Source organism: Malaclemys terrapin, chromosome 18 (genome assembly GCF_027887155.1).
Source record: "Malaclemys terrapin pileata isolate rMalTer1 chromosome 18, rMalTer1.hap1, whole genome shotgun sequence".
NCBI lineage: Eukaryota > Metazoa > Chordata > Testudines > Emydidae > Malaclemys > Malaclemys terrapin.
In genome coordinates this window covers 321,782-344,122 of record NC_071522.1, presented here as the reverse complement: position 1 = coordinate 344,122, position 22,341 = coordinate 321,782, and the positions used below count along the sequence as shown (strand labels likewise).

The window sequence follows — 22,341 nt, the reverse complement described above, 5'->3', positions numbered from 1 at the left end:
TAAATAGTTAACCATTTAAACGATTAAAAAAATTTCCTTGAAACAGTTAACCAATTAAAGGGCCAGCCAGCCCAGCTGGGGCTGCAATGGCCAGGCAGCACTGCTCCAGCCAGGTGGTGCGGCTGGGGCCCCTCTGGCCGTCCCAGAGGTTAATGGTTAAGGCAGGTTAACCAGTAGACTAATGCTTACTGGTTAACATTTTACATCCCTAATTGTAAGGTATTTACATGCCAGCTATGCTAAACATTTGTATGCCCCTTCATGCTTCAGCCACCATTCCAGAGGACATGCTTCCATGCTGATGATGCTCATTAAAAAATAATGCATTAATTAAATTTGTGACTGAACTCCTCGGGGGAGAATTGTACGTCTCTGGCTCTATTTTACCCGCATTCCGCCATATATTTCATGTTTTGCTGCAGATCTGACAAAACACAAAGAAGGTACCAATGTGAGATTTCTAAAGATAGCTACAGCACTCTACCCAAGATTTAAGAATCTGAAGTGCCTTCCAAAAATTTGAGAGGGATGAGATGTGGAGCATGCTTTCAGAAGTCTTAAAGGAGCAACACACCGATGAAAAAACTACAGAACCTGAATGACCAAAAAAGAGAATCAACCTTCTGCTGGTGGCATCTGACTGAGATGATGAAAATGAACATGCGTCGGTTCGCATTGCTTTGGGTTGTTACCTAGCAGAACCAGTCATCAGCATGGACGCATGTCCTCTGGAATGGTGGTTGACATCAAGGGACATATGAATCATTAGCGCATCTGCCACGTAATTATTTTGCGACGCCAGCTACAACAGTGCCATGTGAACACCTGTGCGCACTTTCAGGTGACCTTGTGAACAAGAAGCGGGCAACATTATCTCCTGCAAATGTAAACAAACTTGTCTGTCTGAGCAATTGGCTGAACAAAAAATAGGATTGAGTGGACTTAAAATGCAGGTTTTTTGTACATAATTCTGCATTTGTAAGTTCAACTTCCACAATAAAGAGATTGTACTACAGTACTTGTATTAGGTGAATTGAAAAATACTATTTCTTTTGTTTTTTATAGTGCAAATATTTGTAATAAAAATAAATATGAAGTGAGCACTGTACACTTTGTATTCTGTTATAATTTAAATCAATATTTGAAAATGTTGAAACCATCCAAAAATATTTTAATAAATGGTATTCTACTATTAACAGCGTGATTAATCGTGATTAATTTTTTAATAGCTTGACAGCCCTACTTTAAGTATTCACCCCTGAAAAGTTAAGTTCAGATTTTACAAATTAGTTTACCACTCTCTGCTTTATCACGTTTGTTTCTCCCAAATAAATTAAATGAATCTGGACTCCTTGAATGCTCGCCAACTCTTGAATGAATTAAAAGATGCACAAGGCAGAGCCCTAACACTGGGTGAAGTTTCAAGGCTTCTCTTCCGTGCCTATGTGGTTAATTTATTATAAAACTTTTCAACTTATATACAGCAGAAAACAAGGAAACCCAGCATATTGCTCATAAGAACGGCCATACTGGGTCAGACCAAAGGTCCATCTAGCCCAGTATCCTGTCTATCGACAGAGGCCAATGCCAGGTGCCCCAGAGGGAGTGAACCTAACAGGTAATGATCAAGTGATCTCTCTCCTGCCATCCAACTCCACCCTTTGACAAACAGAGGCTAGGGACACCATTCCTTACACATCCTGGCTAATAGCCATTAACGGACTTAAGCTCCATGAATTTATCCAGTTCTCTTTTAAACGCTGTTATAGTCCTAGCCTTTCACAACGTCCTCAGGCAAGGAGTTCCACAAGTTGACTGTACACTGTGTGAAGAAGAACTTCCTTTTATTTGTTTTAAACCTGCTGCCCATTAATTTCATTTGGTGGCCCCTATTTCTTGTATTATGGGAATAAGTAAATAACTTTTCCTTATCTACTTTCTCCACATCACTCATGATTTTATATACCTCTATCATATCCCCCCTTAGTTTCCTCTTTTCCAAGCTGAAAAGCCCTAGCCTCTTTAATCTCTCCTCATATGGGACCCGTTCCAAACCCCTAATCATTTTAGTTGCCCTTCTCTGAACCTTTTCTAGTGCCAGTATATCTTTTTTGAGATGAGGAGACCACATCTGTACACAGTATTCAAGATGTGGGCGTACCATCGTTTTATATAAGGGCAATAAGATATTCTCCGTCTTATTCTCTATCCCTTTTTAATGATTCCTAACATCCTGTTTGCTTTTTTGACCACTTCTGCACACTGCGTGGAGGTCTTCAGAGAACTATCCATGATGACTCCAAGATCTTTTTCCTGATTCGTTGTAGCTAAATTAGCCCCCATCATATTGTATGTATAGTTGGGGTTATTTTTTCCAATGTGCATTACTTTATATTTATCCACATTAAATTTCATTTGCAATTTTGTTGCCCAAACACTTAGTTTTGTGAGATCTTTTTGAAGTTCTTCACAGTCTGCTTTGATCTTAACTATCTTGAGCAGTTTAGTATCATCTGCAAACTTTGCCACGTCACTTTTTACCCCTTTCTCCAGATCATTTATGAATAAGTTGAATAGGATTGGTCTTAGGACTGACCTTTGGGGAACACCACTAGTTACCCCTCTCCATTCTGAGAATTTACCATTTATTCCTACCCTTTGTTCCCTGTCTTTTAACCAGTTCTCAATCCATGAAAGGACCTTCCCTTTTATCCCATGACAACTTACTTTACCTAAGAGCCTTTGGTGAGGGACCTTGGGTCAAAGGCTTTCTGGAAATCTAAGTACACTACATCCACTGGATCCCCTTGCCCACATGCTTGTTGACCCCTTCAAAGAACTCTAATAGATTAGTAAGACACGATTTCCCTTTACAGAAACCATGTTGACTTTTGCCCAACAATTTATGTTCTTCTATGTGTCTGACAATTTTATTCTTTACTATAGTTTCAACTAATTTGCCCGGTAATGACGTTGGACTTACCAGTCTGTAATTGCTGGGATCACGTCTAGAGCCCTTTTTAAATATTGGCGTTACATTAGCTATCTTCCAGTCATGCGGTACAGAAGCCAATTTAAAGGACAGGTTACAAACCATAGTTAATAGTTCCGCAACTTCACATTTGAGTTCTTTCACAACTCTAGGGTGAATGCCATCTGGTCCCAGTGACTTGTTAATGTTAAGTTTATCAATTACTTCCAAAACCACCTCTAGTGACACTTCAATCTGTGACAGTTCCTCAGATCTGTCACCTTCAAAAGCCTGCTCAGGTTTGGGAATTTCCCTAACATCCTCAGCCGGGAAGACTGAAGCAAAGAATCCATTTAGTTTCTCCGCAATGACTATCATCTTTAAGCGCTCCTTTTGTATCTCCATCAGCCAGGGGCCCAACTGGTTGTTTAGCAGGTTTCCTGCTTCTGATGTACTTAAACATTTTGTTACCACCTTTTGAGTTTTTGGCTAGCTGTTCTTCAAACTCCTTTTTGGCTTTTCGTATTACATTTTTACACCTAATTTTACACTTAATTTATGCTCCTTTCCATTTACCTCACTAGGAGGATATGACTTCCATTTTTTAAAAGACGCCTTTATCTCTCACTGCTTCTTTTACATGGTTGTTAAGCCACAGTGGCTCTTTTTTTTAGTTTTTACTGTGTTTCTTAATTTGGGGTATACATTTAAGTTGGGCCTCTATTATGGGGTCTTTAAAAAAGCGTCCATGCAGCTTGCAGGGATTTCACTTTAGTCATTATACCTTCTAATTTCTGTTTAACTAACTCCCTCATTTTTGCATAGGTCCCCTTTTTGAAATTAAATGCCAATGTTGGGCTGTTGAGATGTTCTTCCCACCACAGGGATGTTAAATGTTATTATATTATGGTCACTATTTCCAAGCGGTCCTGTTATAGTTACCTCTTGGACCAGCTCTTGCGCTCCACTCAGGACTAAATCGAGAGTTGTCTTTCCCCTTGTGGGTTCCCGTAGCAGCTGCTCCAAGAAGCAGTCATTTAAAGTATCGAGAAATTTTGTCTCTGCATTTCGTCCTGAGGTGACATGTTCCCAGTCAATATGGGGATAATTGAAATCCCACACTATTATTGAGTTCTTTATTTTCATAGCCTCTCTAATTTCCCTTAGCATTTCATCATCGCTATCACTGTCCTGGTCAGGTGGTCGATAACAGATCCCTAATGTTATATTCTTATTAGAGCATGAAATTACTATCCATAGAGATTCTATGGAACATGTGGATTCCCTTAAGATTTTTACTTCATTTGATTCTACATTTTCTTTCACATATAGTGTTACCCGTCCGCCCCGCACGACCTGTTCTGTCCTTCCGATATATTTTGTACCCCAGAATGATTGTGTCCCATTGATTGTCCTCAGTCCACCAAGTTTCTGTGATGCCTATTATATCAATATCCTCCTTTATCACAAGGCACTCTAGTTCACCCATCTTATTATTTAGACTTCTAGCATTTGTGTACAAGCACTTTAAAAACTTGTCACTGTTTATTTGTCTGCCCTTTTCTGATGTGTTAGATTCTTTATGTGAATGTTTCTCATCTGATCTGGCCCTTACATTATCCTCCTTCCATCCTCTGCTCCTGACTATAACCTAGAGAATCTCTATCAATAGACTCTCCTCTAAGAGAAGTCTCTGTGCGATCTACATGCTCCTCTGCAGCAGTCGGCTTTCCCCCATCTCCTAGTTTAAAAACTGCTCTGCAACCTTTTTAATGTTAAGTGCCAGCAGTCTGGTTCCATTTTGGTTTAGGTGGAGCCCATCTCTCCTGTATAGGCTCCTCCGATCCCAAAAGTTTCCCCAGTTCCTAATGAATCTAAACCCCTCCTCTCTACACCATCGACTCATCCACGCATTGAGAATCTGAAGCTCTGCCTGCCTACCTGGCACTGTGTCTGGAACTGGGAGCATTTCTGAGAATGCCACCATAGAGGTCCTGGATTTCAGTCTCTTCCTTTGCAGTCTAAATTTGGCCTCCAGGACGTCTCTCCTACCCTTCCCTATGGTCACTGGTACCTACATGTACCACGACCATCAGCATCTCCCCAGCACTACACAAGTCTATCCAGATGCCTCGAGAGATCCGCAACCTTTGCACCAGGCAGGCAAGTCACCATACAGTTCTCCCGGTCATCACAAACCCAGCTATGTTTCTAATGCTCAAATCTCCCATTACTAACACCTGCTTTTTCCTCGTGACTGGAGTTCCTTCCCCCAGAGAGGTAACCTCAGTGTGAGAGGATACCCTAACACCAGTTGGAAGGAGGGTCCCAACTATGGGAAGGTGTCCCTCTGCTCCAGTTGACTGCTCTGCTTCCCTGGGCCTTCCATCCTCCTCAACAGCGCAGCCTCTGTCTGACTGGAGGTGGGACAATTCTACAGGAAAGCCTCATCAACATACCTCTCTGCCTCCCTTAGCTCCTCCAGTTCTGCCACTCTGGCCTCCAAAGGCCGTACGCGGTCTCTAAGGGCCAGGAGCTCCGTGCACCGAATGCACATATACGCCACCCGCCCACAGGGCAGGTAATCACACATGCTGCACTCAGTGCAATAAACTGGATAGCCCCCGCTCTGCTGCTGGTCATCTGCTTGCATTGTCTCCTGCAGCTATCTAATTAATGAAAGGGTTTTGTTTAAATCAAGGAAGTTTTGAATGTAGTTTAGTTTACAGGTTTTAAAGAACAGCAAGTCAACCTTGCCCCCTTCCCACTCCCCTTGTGAAACTCCCTGTTAGCAGCCCCTGCTCGCAAAGCTCCCTGGTCACAGTGGTCACTGCTTTAAAAAGCCCTAGCCTTCTTGATAGCCCTGCCACTAAGGCTCAGCCAATTAACAGAGGCTTCTAGCTTTCAAACCTTACTTTGAAGCTCACAGCTTCCAACTGCCAGCAACAGCACACGGTCCTTCAAACAACCAACAGACAGAAACACAAGCTCAGCACACAGCAAGTAACCCCCAAACACAAACACACACTACAGGCAGCCACTTACCACAAGGGTGCTGTATTTGCTCCTCCTTCACCTAGAGAACTCCCTTGGGAAACTCCCTGTTAGCAGCCCCTGATGCAGTTATTCAAATTTACAAGCTATACATGCTACACTGTAGCTGGTTTTATATTTTAAAGAAACCTTCCAGTCTCCTCAGACATTACTTACCTGCAGGCACGGTCAGGGGAATTAAGAATTTCATAGTAGAATACAGAGAAGTTGAGAGCAAGACCCAAGCGTATGGGATGTGTTGGCGGAAGTTCTGTCATTGCAATATCACTAGCTGCTTTATAAGCCACCAGGCTATTCTCTGCAGCCTCCTTCCTGTCATTTCCTGTGGCAAACTCAGCCAGGTACCTGTGGTAGTCCCCTTTCCTGAAAGAGTAAAGAGCACAAATTCAGGATTCCTTGATTTCACATTAGCTGTTGAAAAAAAAAAGTTAATGTTGATAATAATTGTACATTAATAAATTGGTATAGCATGGGCATTTACTATAGATATGTGTCTAGAAAATACAGGGTTTGTACTTTATAAGAACGTTAAGACAATCAGCCATGGAAGACAATGTGAATAACCAAGTCCTGTGTCACTTTCTGAAGTAACTAAAACCACGCTACTCCTAAAATAAACACACTGAATGTGTTTCACTGAAGTTCAAGTTACTGAGACAATTTTCTAGTCCAGAAAGAAGAGAATTCCACCATTAGAGAAGCCATCCTGGACCTTTTTACAAGTAGCAGGAAAAGCTTGATAAAATGAAATGGAGACTCACCCACTGGTCAGTATCATACACGGAGGCCTGATCTACACCCTGTGTGATATAGTTAGGTCGACCTAACCCCCACTGTAGATGCAACTAGATCAATGAAAAATTCTTTTGTTGATCTAGCTACTACCTTTCCATGGACTGGATTTATTACAGCAATGGAAAAACACTCCCTCCCGTCACTTTAGCAGAAGTCTACACTACAGTGCTCAGTTCCTTCTCGGTGATGGATAAACATTCAGGTGTCCATGCTGACATTAGCTACCTCTGATGTCATGAATGTTCTGATCTATCTACGTATTCTATTACGAGTGGATGGGTCTGTCTTTAGGTGGTTTCATTCCTCAAGCTCAGAGGGTAGTAGGAGGCAACGGCTCTTCTGTTCCTAGGGCTTTTACTTTGTCATACTTCCCAGTCAACATAAATGAGGCCATTAGGAGGGTTAGTAAAGAGATCAGGCTTAAAGTTCCTTCACAATATGCTGATGACACTCTTATCTAGCTCCGTCACATTCAGTTCAGATTACCTCAGATACATATGTAACATGATATACTACTGAGTATTCCAGACAGTCCATGAAGATATATGAAAACTGCAAGTATAAACACAAATAAATACAGTAATAATGAACTTTCCTAATTTTTGCAATCCACCTAAGCTTGTAGCAAGCTGTCTCTACCCCAGAAGTGCACCTCAGAAAGGCTATGCCGATGGGTAAAAAGAAAATGTATAGTGAATGAACACTGGAAAAGTTATTAAAATCCATATAAAAACTAAATGAAAGTTTACAACAATTAAATTACTTATAACTATAATAGAAAAAATACCACACAATTCTATACATTATTTAAGAAAAAAGTATATCATAATTAGCAACTATCATGATGGGTATGCACAAGGGGCTGAACTTAAGTTAGACATGCAATTTTAATGTTGGCATTCCTTGATTTAAATATTTAGGTGTGTTAAATTAACCTAGTTTTTATGTATTATACACATTTTACACAGAAAGCACTGAATGGTTCAGTGGGTTGCTAATGTGGGTAAATAGCCTTTCATTTGGGGGGAGGGATAGCTCAGTGGTTTGAGCATTGGCCTGCTAAACCCAGGGTTACGAGTTCAATCCTTGAGAGGGCCGCTTAGGAATCTGGGGCAAAATCAGTACTTGGTGCTGCTAGTGAAGGCAGGGGGCTGGACTCGATGACCTTTCAGGGTCTCTTCCAGTTCTATGAGACAGGTATATCTCCATATTTTTATTCTGTATCAATTGTTCAAGACCAATTACAAGTGTATAGTAATTAAAATTTGTTTCCACTTGAGTGCTATTTGGTGGTCTTAATACAGTTTATCTAGTTGGCAGGCATCCACGAGAAAATGTACCATCACAATTAGTCACTGAGCCTCTTGTTGGTGTTCAATACAAGGACTGACTGGGCAGAATGACCAAACCATCATCTTATTTCTTGAAGTAGGCAACAGTGGTAGGACAGTGTGGAGAGAACTACGTTTCCACTCTATATGCAGTACCTATTCCATGGCTGTAAAATTTTAATCTCCATGACTGTTAATCTGGCATATTTACCAGTACTGAATTCACTTCAATATTTTATGCAAACTATAAGGATGGCACTGGCCCAAACCCCACAAGTCACCTACATTTTATAATAGAAAACCTTGGACTCGCCCGTGTTAGCTGCTGGAATGAGGTGTTTGTCCAGTACATCCAGAATGTCGCAACAGATTAATTTCAGCTCGGTCTCAACCTGGGGTGGAGGGTGGGGAAGGAGGAAGGGAAAAAAAAGCAAAGATTAGCAAAGAAAATGTAATAGTATAAAGGGAATCAAGAAATATTCAATCCCAAATGCTGAAAATAGGAAGAATAATCCAATTTAGATAGGAACTAGCATTTGTGCATACGAGTCCAACTTCTTTTGGACAGTATCAAGAGACCATAACTTCACCAGTCAAAATAAAAAGAGGGGAAAGATGATGCAGAAGTTCCTAACTACAGCAAAGTCATTTTCCCCATATACTTTATCTTATTTTTCAGTTTTTAAAACTACCTCAGGGCCGGTCTTCTCTGGGAACAGGTACGTATTTTATAAGTTGTAAATAAATATTAACTAGATTCAGGGAGACTCATCACATAATGCAGTGGTTCTTAACCAGGAGTCCAGGGCCCTCTGGGGGGCCATGAGCAGGTTTCAGGGGATCCGCCAAGCAGGGTTGGCATTAGACTTGCTGGGGCCCAGGGCAGAAAGCTGAAGCCCCACCGCCTGGGGTTGAAGCCCAGAGGCCCGAGCCCCTCCACCTGGGCCTGAGGCTGAAGCCTAAGCAACTTAGCTTCATGGGGCCCCATGTGGCACGGGGCTCCGGGCAGTAGTCCTGCTTGCTGCCCCTTAATGCTGGTCTTTGCTTTTATATGCAGAAAAACAGTTGTTGTGGCACAAGGTGGCAGTGGAGTTTTTAAGAGGATGTTGGGGGGCTTCAGAAAGAAAAAGGTTAAGAATCCCTGACATAACAAACAGTAAATAGGCAGTTAGAAGGCTGAACTGACTATACTGGACCAAGGAAGGAAGTAAATTCTAGAGTCAAGGTCCCTGCCACCAACACTAAGGGTATGGCTACACTTGCAAGTTAGAGCGCATTAAAGCAGACCAGTGCACTCTAACTCACGACGCGTCCACACTGGCAAGGCACGTAGAGTGCTCCTAGTACGCCACCTCAGTGAGTGGAATAACGTTTGATGTGCCCCTGCTGGAGCACCGCGTTGCCGGTGTGGATGCCCTGGTCTGTTAATGCGTTCTGATTGGCCTCCAGAAGTATCCCACAATGCCTGTTCTAGCCACTCTGGTCATCAGTTTGAACTCTACTGCCCTGCCCTCAGGTGACCAACCATCAGACCCGCCCTTTAAATTCTCTGGGAATTTTGAAAATCCCCATCCTGTTTGCTCAGCCAGGTGTGGAGTGCTCTCAGCGATTCTTTCCAGGTGACCATGCCTCCACGTGCCAGGCAATCCCCAGTATGGAGCAATGGCGAGGTGCTGGACCTCATCAGTGTTTGGGGGGAAGAAGCTGTCCTGTCCCAGCTCCAGCCGTAGGGTTCAGTATTAGGGGCCCCTGGCACCTCTTGGCTCTCCCCAAGGCACAGAAACCCAGAGGACAGTACAGTCATGAAACAATCAGTCCCCCTTGACCCTGCGCTTACTCACCATTTTGGGAGCTCCCATGGGTTATGTGCGCTCGCTTTGGGACGGGCAAATTATGCTATAGTGTAGACTGTGCTTGCCCTCCTTAAGTACGGGGGAAGCATTGCTCTGTCTGGTGTGAACAATGCTGCCTCTAAGTGTTGCATTTTGCCTTTATAGATGCAACCTTCAGATCTCAGCCGTCCGTGTTATCACTGGCCGAGAGACTGCAAAAAATCAGGAAGAGGCCACATAGAAGCAAAGATGACATGCTGCATGAAGTAATGCAGCAGTCACTTAATGAGAATCTAAAAGCACAGGAGTGGAGGGAGAGTGAAAGGAGGATCCACCAGCAGACTGCGAATCGCCGGCACAAAAGCGTGGAGCTCCGGCAGCAAAGCATGGATTGGCTGATAAGCATCATAGAGCGCCAAGTGGACTTGATCCAGGCGCTAGTAGCCATGCAGGCGGAGCACTACCGTGCCCACTCCCCCTTGCAGCTCTTGTCCCAAAACTCTTTCCCTTGTGCCCCCATGTCACCTCCAACCCACTTTCCCCAACATCCAGGTTCTAATCGCCACCAGCTGCCTCCAACACCTGTAGTTTCACCACCCAGCCCTGCAAACTACAACCTTTACCCACTGCACTCAATCCCCATCACCATGCAGTATAGCCATCCTGAAGTGCAGCACTCACTGCACAGCACTCCAGACAGGAAGGCTGAGTACAACAACAGGACATATGCAAATCTGTGATTGTACCATTCCGCACTCCAACCCCTTGCCCTGTTTCCCAAGCAGTTGTGTTTCTTTTCAATAAATGAATTGTCTTTTCAATAAATAGATTCTTTGGCTTTGAAAACATTCATTTGGAAAAGAGAAGACTGAGAGGGGACACGATAGTTTTCAGGTATCTAAAAGGGTGTCATAAGGAGGAGGGAGAAAACTTGTTCACCTTAGCCTCTAAGGATAGAACGAGAAGCAATGGGTTTAAGCTGCAGCGGGGGAGGTCTAGGTTGGACATTAGGAAAATGTTCCTAACTGTCAGGGTGGTTAAACACTGGAATAAATTGCCTAGGGAGGTTGTGGAATCTCCATCTCTGGAGATATTTAAGAGTAGGTTAGATAAATGTCTATCAGGGATGGTCTAGACAGTATTTGGTCCTGCCATGCAGGCAGGGGACTGGACTCAATGACCTCTCGAGGTCCCTTCCAGTCCTAGAATCTATGAATCTATTATTACTGCATAAAGTAAAAGATACCTTAGCCCAGGAAAGCAACAGACACTGCAAGTCAGCGTAGCAAACACAGATTCCTATTAACATTGGAACCACTGTACTTCACTCCCATGCAGGGCACCAGACATTACTGGTGGCTTTCAGCCTCAAATTGCTCCCTCAAGGCATCCCTAATCCTTGCAACCCCGCGCTGAGCCTCTCTAATAGCCCTGCTCTCTGGCTGTTCAAATTCAGCCTCCAGGTGTTGAACCTCCGAAGTCCATGCCTGAGAGAAGCTTTCACCCTTTCCTTCACAAATGTTATGGAGGGTACAGCACGTGGATATAACCGCAGGGATGCAGTCATCGGCCAGGTCCAGCTTTCTATACAGAGAGCGCCAGTGGCCCTTTAAACGGCCAAAAGCACACTCCACAGTCATTCTGCACCAGCTCAGCCTGTTGAACTGCTCCCTGCTGCTGTCAAGGCTCCCTGTGTAGGGTTTCATGAGTCACGGCATTAAAGGGTAAGCGGGGTCTTCAAGGATCACAATGGGCATTTCGACTTCACCTACGGTGATTTTCTGGTCTGGGGGAAAAAGTCCTGGCTTGCAGGTTCCTGAACAGGCCAGTGTACCTTTCTGGACCAGCCTGTGTTAATGTAAATGAAACACCCACGGTGACCCACAAGCGCCTGGAGAACCATAGAGAAATACCCCTTCCGATTAATGTACTCTGAGGCAAGGTGGGCTGGTGCCAGAATTGGAATATGTGTCCCATCTATCACCCCTCCGCAGTTAGGGAAACCCATTTGTGCAAAGCCAGCCACAATGTCATGCACGTTACCCATAGTCACGGTTCTTCTGAGCAGGATGTGATTAATGGCCCTGCAAACTTGCATCAACACGATTCTAACGGTAGACTTTCCACTCCAAACTAGTTAGTGACCAATCGATAGCTAACTGGAGTTGCCAGCTTCCAGACTGCAACAGACACCCGCTTCTCCACCAGCAGGGCAGCTCTCAATCATGTGCCCTTGCACCGTAGGGTGGCGGCAGGCTCATCACACAGTCCCATGAAAGTGGCTTTTCTCATCCGAAAGTTCTGCAGCCACTCACTGCTCATCATCCCAGACTTGCATGACGATGCGATCCCGCCACTCAGTGCTTGTTTCCCGAGTCCAAAAGCGGCGTTCCACGGTGGTGAGCATGTCCGTGAATGCCAAAAGCAATCTCGTGTCGTATGCGTTACTCGAGTCGATATCATCGGAGTCCTCACTGTCAGTTTGGATATTAAGGAGTAATTCTACTGCTAAACATGACGTGCTGGCGAGATTCATCAGCATATTCCTCAGCAATTCGGGCTCCATTCCCGCAGACCAAAAGAGAGGACAGAGCGCACAGCACAAAGAATGTTGAAAGATGGTGCCAAATGTGGATGGAAGCAGAGGGACTGCTGGGATGCGAACCGATGCATCACGGGGCATTGGGACAAGACCTAGAATGCTCCACACCCTCCGCCCCCTTCCCACAAGTCACAGCACCAGAATGGGAAGAGGTGCTCTGTGGGATAGCTGCCCATAATGCACTGCTCTCAATGCCGTTGCAGCTGTCAGTGTGGACAGACTGCAGCACTTTCCCTACTGCACTCTCCAAAGGCTGGTTTAACTCAAAGCCCTCTACATCTGCAAGTGTAGCCATACCCTAAGATGTTCAAGTCTACAGAGTACTTTGAGAGAATCAGCAGAATTAAACTTTTCCCAGGTACATGAGGGAAGAGATGGTAGCAGGTAGCTAGTACCCACATCATACATGCAAAAGTCTTTAAAATGTGATTACATAAAAGGCTGCAAAAAGGATGAGTTACCAGTAACTCTGTGTCTCTGGAAATGTTCTGCAAGATTATCTAGACTGGTATTAGAGCTTCCTTTTGCGAGACTGGCACAACTCTCCTATCTCTTCACTTTTCTTTTCTTTTTTTTAAATCACAAACTGGCAGAGAGCTGTAATGAGGAATAGCACAAGCCACCTACCCTACTGGTCACCTCATGGCACCCCTTTTAGGTTATAAACACCTCCCTCAAAGCATTCAATAAATTTCTACACATTCTTGGAGCTTTGCCTTATAAAGAAAAGCCAACTGAAGATGAACAAGATAAAAAAACATGCCAAAGGGCAGAACCAGATGCAAGAGAAAAACAAAGCCAAAAAAGGTAACCTATGAGACATATGAATATTAAGAGACATCCCAAAAGAAAACAAGAGTAAAGCAGCAACAGGCAGCACTAATAAAGCGAAGACCATCAGTAAGAGCACAAGCTGCCAAAAGTTACTGTATTTAAACTAATTATTCAAATTTAATAATTACAAGACAGTCTGTTATGACCACACCATCTACAATTCTTCTGAATTAGAACACATCTGTAAGGTATTTCCTTTGTGATTATATACAATCAATTACAAACATCACAAAGCAAAGATTATATTTTCTTTATTTTGTAATGTATTATTGGGCCTATTGCAGGGCTGGGTGGCCTTGCAATATGATTTTACTCCTGGGGGAATTCTGCACCATTGCGCAATGCAGAAATTAACGTGCGCGCAGAATTTCCTTTCCCCCCCACAGAAATGGGCTGCTGTGCTGCTAGCCACCACTAGGGACCACTGGAGCTGGCAGAGCCCAGCTCGCACATAGAAGACACTGCCTGGGGAAAGGGGAGGGAGCTAGAGGGTTCCTGGCAGCTGCAGTTCCCAACACCCCTGAGGGAAGGAGAGGGCAGCACGCAGGAAACTCCGTACAAGCCTGGGACCAGGCTGTTTCTCCCTCTTGATACCTGGGGGAAGAGAGGCAGAGAAACAGGAACTGGGTTGTCATAAGGATCTCTAACTCTCTTAGGGTGACCTGACGTCCCGATAAAATTGGGACCGTCCCGATATTTCCCAATCTTCAGTCGGGACGCAATCTGTCCCAATATCCACCGGCAGCGCTAGTCCCCCCCCTCTCCCCCACGTGTCCCAATATTTTCTTTCCCTCATCTGGTCACCCTGAACTCTCTACTCCTGGGGGAATTTGTGTGTGTGTCTGTATTGTTACAGACATACTTGCTGACAGGTATTTTGAAATAAATTATCAAAATAATTGAAACTGGCATGATTATGCAGTGTTATTTTGACAAATAAAATTTGAAAAATTTTAAAATATGTGCAGAATTTAATTTTTTGGCACAGAATGTAATGATTTGAAGGTTGACAAAGCTAGGCTGTATAAGTCCAAGGAGGAAAGAAATTCTAAAAGCTAAGGAATCCAGCCTACTTTGAGCCCAGTGCTGCTTATATTATGAGCACACACACACCCCCCTTTTTTTTTTTTGCTGAAGCAGCTCAAACATGAGCAAAATAAGGGAAGTATTGGTTGCAAATCTGAAGGTAGAACAGAATTTAGGTGAAAGTGATCATGAAATGAGGATTTCATAATTCTAAGGAAAGGATGGAGGTGGAGAGCAGCTGAACAGAGACAATGGACTTAAAGAACGGTTACCTGCCTTTCATAACTCTTGTTCTTTGAGATGTGTTGCTCATGTCCATTCCATGCTAGGTGTGCATGCCCACGTACACAGTTGTCAGAAACTTTTGCTTTAGCAGTATCCATAGGGCTGGCTGTGCCGCTCTCTAGTGCCGCACTCATACAGCAAGATATCAGGCGCCACCGGCCCTATGCACGCTCGGTTCCTTCTTGCCAGCAATTCCGACAGAGGGGTAAGAAGGGTGGGTAATGGAATGGACATGAGCAACACACCTCAAAGAGAACGGTTACCTACCTTTCGTAACTGTTTTCTTCTTTGAGTACTTGCTCATGTCGATTCCATTCTAGGTGACTCACAAGCAGTATCTATGGAGGTGGGCTCCGAATTTACCATTTGGCGACTTGCTGTACTGCTCTACCAAAACCAGCATCGTCCTGGGCCTGCTAGGTAAGTGCATAATAGGACGTGAAGGTATGGACCGACTACCAGGTGGCCGCCTTACAGATGTCCTGAATAGGCACTTGGGCCAAATAGGCCACCAAAGAGGCCTGCGCCCTGGTAGACTGGGCAGTGACAATTGCCAGGGGCGGGACCTTTGCTAGATCATAGCAAATGCGAATGCAGGCAGTGATCCAGGAGGAAATTCTTTGAGCGGAAACAGGTTGACCTTTCATCCTGTCGGCCACGGTGACGAATAATTCCGTCAACCTGCAGATTGGCTTGGTCCTTTCCATATAGAAGGCCAGAGCCCTCCTGACATCCAGGGCATGTAGCCTGCGCTCCTCCTCCGTCTTATGCAGCTTCAGAAAGAGGACTGGTAAGTAAATGACTTGGCTCGAATAAAATAGACTACCTTAGGAAGGAAGACCGGGTGCAGTCTTAACTGGACCGTGTCCTTGTAGAAGACTGTGCAAGCGGTTCTGAGGTGAGCGCCGGAATCTCGGATACCTGGCAGGCCGACATCTCTGCGACCAGGAGTGCGACCTTCCAGGAGAGAAGGAGAAGGATAGAGCAGGAAGCCAGAGGTTCAAAAGGCCTTTAAATTGAGGGTGACGTACCAGTCTCCCGGATCCAGGGAGGGGATGATGGTGGCCAGGGAGACCATACAAAACTTCAACTTTTTGAGAGACTTGCTGAGGTGACGCAGATCTAGGATAGGTCTGAGGCCCCCTTCTGCCTTTAGAATGAGATAGTAGGGGGAGTAAAATCCTCTTCCTTCCATGTCTTGTAGAACTTCTTCCACTGCCCCTAGGTTCAGGAGATTTTCGACCTCCTGAATGAGGAGTTGCTCATGAAAGATCCCTGAAGAGGAACGGGGAAGGGGAATGGAAGGGTTGGTAGTCTACAAATTGCCGAGTATAGCCCGACGAGACTGTGTCAAGCACCCAGAGGTCCGAGGTGATATGGGACCAGGCCGACTGGAAAGGGTGAAGGTAGTTGAGGACGACAGGGTACGGTTCCGGTGCAGCAATGGGGTGTCGTCCTTGGGCGCACCCTCAAAATGACTGCTTTTGGCTGCTTTGGTCACTGGAAGGACCAGGCTGGGCAGGTGGATGAGGAGGCTGGTGGCATCACTTAAAATCCAGTCCTTCACCTTCTAGGAGCCGGATCAAGGGGTACCCCAAGATCTCAACGAAGGTGGAGGGGGGTGGAACAGCTTTCTGACCTGCTGAGTATGTAGGCCCAAGGAGCAGAGGGTGGCCTGGGAGTTATTAAGGCCCTGGAGCCTAGCATAAGTTAGCTCTGAGAAGAGCCCCGTTCCCTCAAAAGGGAGGTCCTGGACAGTGGATTGCATCTCCTGGGACAGCAGGGAGGTCTGTAACCAGGAGCTGTGCCTCATGGCTATTGCAGAGGTGACAACTCAGGACGCTAAGTCCATGGCATCCTAGGCCATCTGTAGGACACCCTTGGCCACTGCCTTGCCCTCTATCAGAATGGCAAACTCCTGCACCCGATCCTGTAGGAGGCTCTTTGAACTTGCTGATTGAGTCCCACAGGTTGAAATTGTACCTGACAAGTAGAGCTTGATGGTTAGAGACCCTAAATTGGAGGCTTGGTGTTGAATAAATTTTTCTACCAATAAGTCCAGCCTCTTGGCATCTTTATTTTTGGGGATGTCACTCGCCTGGCCCTTTCGTTGACAGCAGACTTGACCAGGGACCCTGCAGCAGGGTGCGTGTATAGGTATTGAAACCCTTTTGCAGGGACATAGTACTTCTTTTCCACCTTCTTAAAGGTGGGCAGAATGGAAGATGGGGTCTGCCAGACCAACTTGGCGATCTTTAGGACTCCTGGATGAACGGGATGAACGGGCAATGAGACCGGGGCTGGGACATAGGAGGCAATGATACTGAAGAGGTCATTGGGCTCCTCAGCTAGTTCCTTGACCTCCAAGTTCAGGTTGGCCGCCACCCTTTTAAGTAGGGCTTGGTGCTCCTTGAAGTCATTGGGAGGGGGAGGGGAGAAAGGGAATGCTACCGGTTTGCAGGGCTCTACCATTGCCTCTACCAGGGACGATGACTGCATTGCCGGATGGGGCGTCCCCTTGCTGTGTCGGGGACTGCTCCACGGTTGGTGGGGCCTCCCTCAGAGTCACCACTTCGGATTCGGGCCCTTGCTCTGATACCAGTGTCAGCCGTGCCAGGGATAGCTTCGGAGAAGCCGATGCCGCCTGGGAGGAGTATGGTGCCAGCCTAACAGGCACCCCCTACAGGTTCCAATACTGTCACTGGGCAGGCCCTTGCCCTTGACTCAATGCCAGTGCCGCAGACGCCTTGGCGAGCTCTTGGCTGGGAGATGATTTGCCCCATACAGAGGAAGGGCTTGAACTGTCCCTTTGACCCAGATCACTGCCCTTCTGGTGACCAAGGCAGGGCCATGGAAGCCTGAGTCTGTCGACTGACTCTTGTGGGCAACCGGTATGGGGAAGGTGAGGGCCGGTGCCTGCCCGAAGAACTGTACCGGGGCCCCAGTCACCGGTGCCGCAACCAGGAACAATCTCCAAATGGAGGAGACCAACCCCAGGAGACCTGCAAGGTGATGGTGACCAGCGCCTTACCAATCTCTGACAGGAAGACCGCTGAATAGAGAATTAGGGGATCAGCGTCAGGACTCCAGAGTCCCGTGTCTCGTATGCAGAGACTGCAGTATCTGAGATCTGGCCTCCTGGCTGGAGACTGGTGTTGCAGTACCGGGGTCCTTGGCAGTGGCAATGGGGTACAATGCCTGTGGTACGGGGATGTTCAACTGCCTTTAGGGGCGAACCCATCACTAGCTTGGTCATCTGAGCTGGTATCTTGCCGGGATCCACCATATGGCCGGGTGTCTAAGGTGCCAGTCGGCCTAATTGTTCTTTGGCCGCTGGCCCCCACCTCGGGCTCAGATAGCCCTGCAATGGGCCCACCGTTCCTGGGAGTCGGGTCCCTGGCTGGGCTAGAGGGTTCCACCACAGCGGTAACCCTCCCTCCCCCAAGAGAGCCTCTGTTGCAGGTATGGGGCCTAGCTCAGGTCCTTTGCCCAAAATTTCCTTGCGTGGGGCCTGCAGACCAGACGACTTAGACTGCTTCTTCAATACTGGTGTGGGGGAATGGTGCCGGGAGGATCCTGGTGATGGTGGTGCACTGAGTGCGTGCGTGGAGTCCGAGGGCTCCAATGTCGGGGGCAGAGCAGCCTCCATGAGGAGGGCCATTAGCCAAATGTGCAGCTCTTTTTGAGTCCAGGGACGAATGTTTTTGTAGATCCAGCACTCGTCTTTTCGATGGGACTCCCCAAGCACTTCAGACAACGTTCGCGAGGGTCGCTGAAGGGCATCGGCCGGCTGCATTCAGAACACGGCTTAAAGCCTGGGGAAAGGGGCATGCCCCATTCCAGGACTCTAACTATTAAACTACTACTAAAACACTTAACAGCTAACTAATCACTGACTAAATAACAGAGGAGAACAATCAGAACAGTGAAGAACCACTAATGCTCTGGCTAAGCAAGACCAGGCGCTCCAACCAACAGTCATAGGCGGTAAGAAGGAACTGAGAGGGCGTAGGGCCAGCGGTGCCCGATATACTGCCGCATGAGCGCAGCACTCGAGAGGACGCCACAGCGGGCCCTACAGATACCACTAAAGCAAATATCTCCAATATCTGTGCACATGGGCGAGCACACCTAGAATGGAATCGACATGGGCAAGCACTCGAAGAATAGATGTTAACTCAGAACTCATACGCAAGGTCCTCTGGGAAGAAAATCTAAGGAAAATAGGAGTTCAGGAGAGCTGGAAGTTTCTCAAAGAGACAGTATAAAGGTACAATAGCAAAGACAGGAAGAACTGTAATAAGAAGCCAATATGGCTCTATCAGGAGCTCTGTAGTACCCTGAAACTCAAAGGAATCTTATAAAAAGTGAAAACATGGACAAATTGCTAAAGATGAATACTACAGAATAGCGCAAGCATGAAGGGATAAAATCAGAAAGGATAAGGCAACAAGAGGAGTTACACCTGGCAAAAAAATAAAGGGAAGTGTAGGCTTCTGTGAGCAGTAAATACAACATCTGAAGAGGCTTTTAGAAGGAAGACAATATGGATAGCGAGCAATCAGATGTTGTGACCTGCACAGGATGTGCCATATTTGTCTTTCTCCCAGAGAACAGAAGCAACTTCATCTGTATGAAGTGCAAGCTGGTCTCCATATTGGAAGAGAAGGTTAAAGGACTAGAGACCCAAGTACCAACCCCACATTGCATCAGAGAAAATGAAGACTTCTGCATAGAAGTCAGCGTTTGATACTGCAGGCATAACATGCTGAAGAATCAGAGAGGGCAGTGCAGAACAGGGAAGAAATCTGGCAGCATGTGACCTTCAGAAGAAGAAAGAGGGGAACCAATGTACCACCAATGCAGATAGAGGTAAGAAACCGTTTTCAGGCTCTCTGCACTGGTATTATGGTGGAGAATGGTTTGGAAGAGTCATCTGAGGGAAGGGATCAGGAGACCCGATCGACCAGAAGGCATGAGAAGCACTGTCCTACGGATGGGGGTTCCATGACCACCCCTCCCAAGAGGATATGGGTGATGGTGGTTGGGGACTCCCTCCTAAGAGGGACAGTATCATCCATCTGCCATCCAGACCAGGAAACTCAAGAAGTGTGCTGCTTGCCTACAGCTAGAATTCAGGATGCGACTGAGTGTCTGCCCTTGGACTGAGACTGATCAAGCCCTTGGACCGCTACCCCTTGCTACTTCTCCACATGGGCACCAATTATACTGCTAAGGATGACCTTGAGCATTGCAGACCTTGCAGACTACATGGCTCTGGGAAGAAGGATAAAGGAGTTTGAGGTGCAAGTCATGTTCTCATCCATCCTCCTTGTTGAAGGAAAAGGCCTAGGTTGCGCAGGTAGAGATGGCTTTGGATTCTTCAACCATGGGATGTTGTTCCAGGAAGGATCGCTAGGAAGAGATAAGATTTACCTAACAAAGAGGGAAGAGCATCTTCGCAGGCAGGCTTGCTAACCTAGAGAGGAGAGCTTTAAACTAGGTTTGCCAGGGAATGGAGACTTAAGCCCTGAGGTAAGTAGGATACCCGGAGGAAGCACAAGGAGGAGGATGCAACAGGGGAGGCCTCCTGATTCATACTGAGAAAGTAGGGCAGTTGGCTAGTTATCTTAGGTGCCTGTACAAGAATGCAAGAAGCCTGGGAAACAAGGAGGAAGAATTGGAAGTCTTGGCACAGTCAAGGAACTATGATATGATTAGAACAGAGACTTGGCGGGGCAACTCCCATGACTGGAGCAATGTCAGGGATGTGTATAAACTGTTCAGGAAGGACAGGCAGGGGAGAAAAGATGGAGGAGTTGCACTGTACATAAGAGGAGTACAATTGCTCAGAGCTCCAGTATGAAACTGGAGAAAAGCCTGTTGAGAGTCTTTGGGTTAAGTTTAGATGCAAGAGCAACAAGGGTGATGTTGTGGTGGGCGTCTGCTATAGACCACCAGACCAGGAGGATGAGGCAGATGAGGCTTTCTTCGGACAACTAGCAGAAGTTTCCAGATCACAGGCCTTAGTTCTCAGGGAGGACTTCAATCACCCTGACATCTGCTGGGAGAGCAATACAACAGTACACAGACCATCCAGGAAGTTTTTGAAGTGTGTTGGGGACAACTTCCCGGTGCAAGACCTGGAGGTACCAACTAGGGGTCATGCTCCTCTGCTCACAAACAGGAAAGAATTGGTAGAAGCAGAAGTGGGTGGCAAGCTGGCTAGCAGTGACCATGAGATGGTTGAGTTCAGGATCCTGACAAAAGGTAGAAAGGCAGACTGACTCCTTCAGGGAACTGTTGGGCAGGATCCCCTGGGAGGCTAATATGGGGGAGGAGAGTCCAGGAGAGCTTGATGTATTTTTAAAAAGCCTTATTGAGGGTGCACGAACAAGCCATCCCAATGTGCAGAAAGAATAGCAAATATGGCAGGCAACCAGGTTGGCTTAACAGAGAAATCTTCAGTGAGCTTAAACACAGAAAGGAAGCTTACAAGAAGTGGAAATTTGGACACATTATTAGGAAGGAGTGTAAAAATATTGCACGAGCACCCAGGAGTGAAATCAGGAAGGCCAAAGCACAATTGGAGTTGCCACTAGCAAGGGATGTGAAGGGTTTCTACAGGTATGTTAGCAACAAGAAGGTGGCCAGAGAAGGACCCTTACTGAATTGGGGAGGCAACCTAGTGACTGAGGATGTGGAAAAAGCTGAAGTACTCAATGCTTCTTTTTGAGTCAGTCTTTACAGACAAGGTCAGCTCCCAGACAGCTGCACTGGGCAGCACAGTATAGGAAGGAGGTGAGTAGCCCTCAGTGGTGAAAGAGCAGCTTAAGGACTATTTAGAAAAGCTGGACATGCACAACTCCATGGGGCTGGATGCAATGCATCCGAGAGTGCTGAGAGAGTTGGCTGATGTGATTGCAGAGACATTATCTTTGAAAACTTGTGGTAATCAGGGGAGGTCCCAAACGATTGGAAAAAGGCAAATATAGTGCTCATTTTTAAAGAAGGGAAGGAGGAGAATCCAGGGAACTAAAGCCTCACCTCAGTCCCTGGAAAAATCATGCAGCAGGTTCTCAAGGAACCCATTTTGAAGCACTTGGAGAAGAGGAAGGTGATCAGGAACAGTCAACATGGATTCACCAAGGGCAAGTCATACCTGACCAATCTGACTGTCTTCTATGAAATAACTGGCTCTGCTGATATGGGGAAGCGATGGACGTGATATACCTTGACTTTAGCAAAGCTTTTGATATGGTCTCCCACAGTATGTTTGTCAGCAATTAAAGTATGGATTAGATAATGGACTATAAAGATGGATAGAAAGCTGGCTAGATCATCGTGATCAATGGCTCAATGCCTAGTTGGCAGCCGGTATCAAGCGGAGTGGGAACTGGGCCTATTTAGTCTGCAGAAGAGGAGAGCGAGGGAGGATTTGATGGCAGCCTTCAACTACCTGAACAGGGGTTCCAAAGAGGATGGAGCTAGGCTGTTCTCAGTGGTGGAAGACAACAGAACAAGGAGCAATGGTCTCAAGTTGCAGTGGGGGAGGTCTAGGTTGGTTATTAGAAAAAAATATTTCATTAGGAGGGTGGTGAAACACTGGAA

At 46.2% G+C, this 22,341-nt stretch overlaps 1 protein-coding gene across 6 annotated transcripts in view; it reads right to left on the bottom strand.

The window, feature by feature from the left end:
- Positions 1 to 22,341, bottom strand: part of LOC128825491 (adapter molecule crk) — a 152,673-nt gene that overhangs the window by 34,077 nt on the left and 96,255 nt on the right. For all 6 annotated transcript variants that reach the window (XR_008442683.1, XM_054008020.1, XM_054008021.1 and 3 more), the window contains exons 3-4: positions 8,437 to 8,543; positions 6,182 to 6,388 (exon numbers count right to left, since the gene is read on the bottom strand). Coding sequence is in view for 5 of the 6 variants with exons in the window: in XM_054008020.1 (XP_053863995.1) it covers positions 6,182 to 6,388; positions 8,437 to 8,543 (314 nt within the window). In the remaining variant the exon portion in view is untranslated. The remainder of the gene's footprint in view (positions 1 to 6,181; positions 6,389 to 8,436; positions 8,544 to 22,341) is intronic.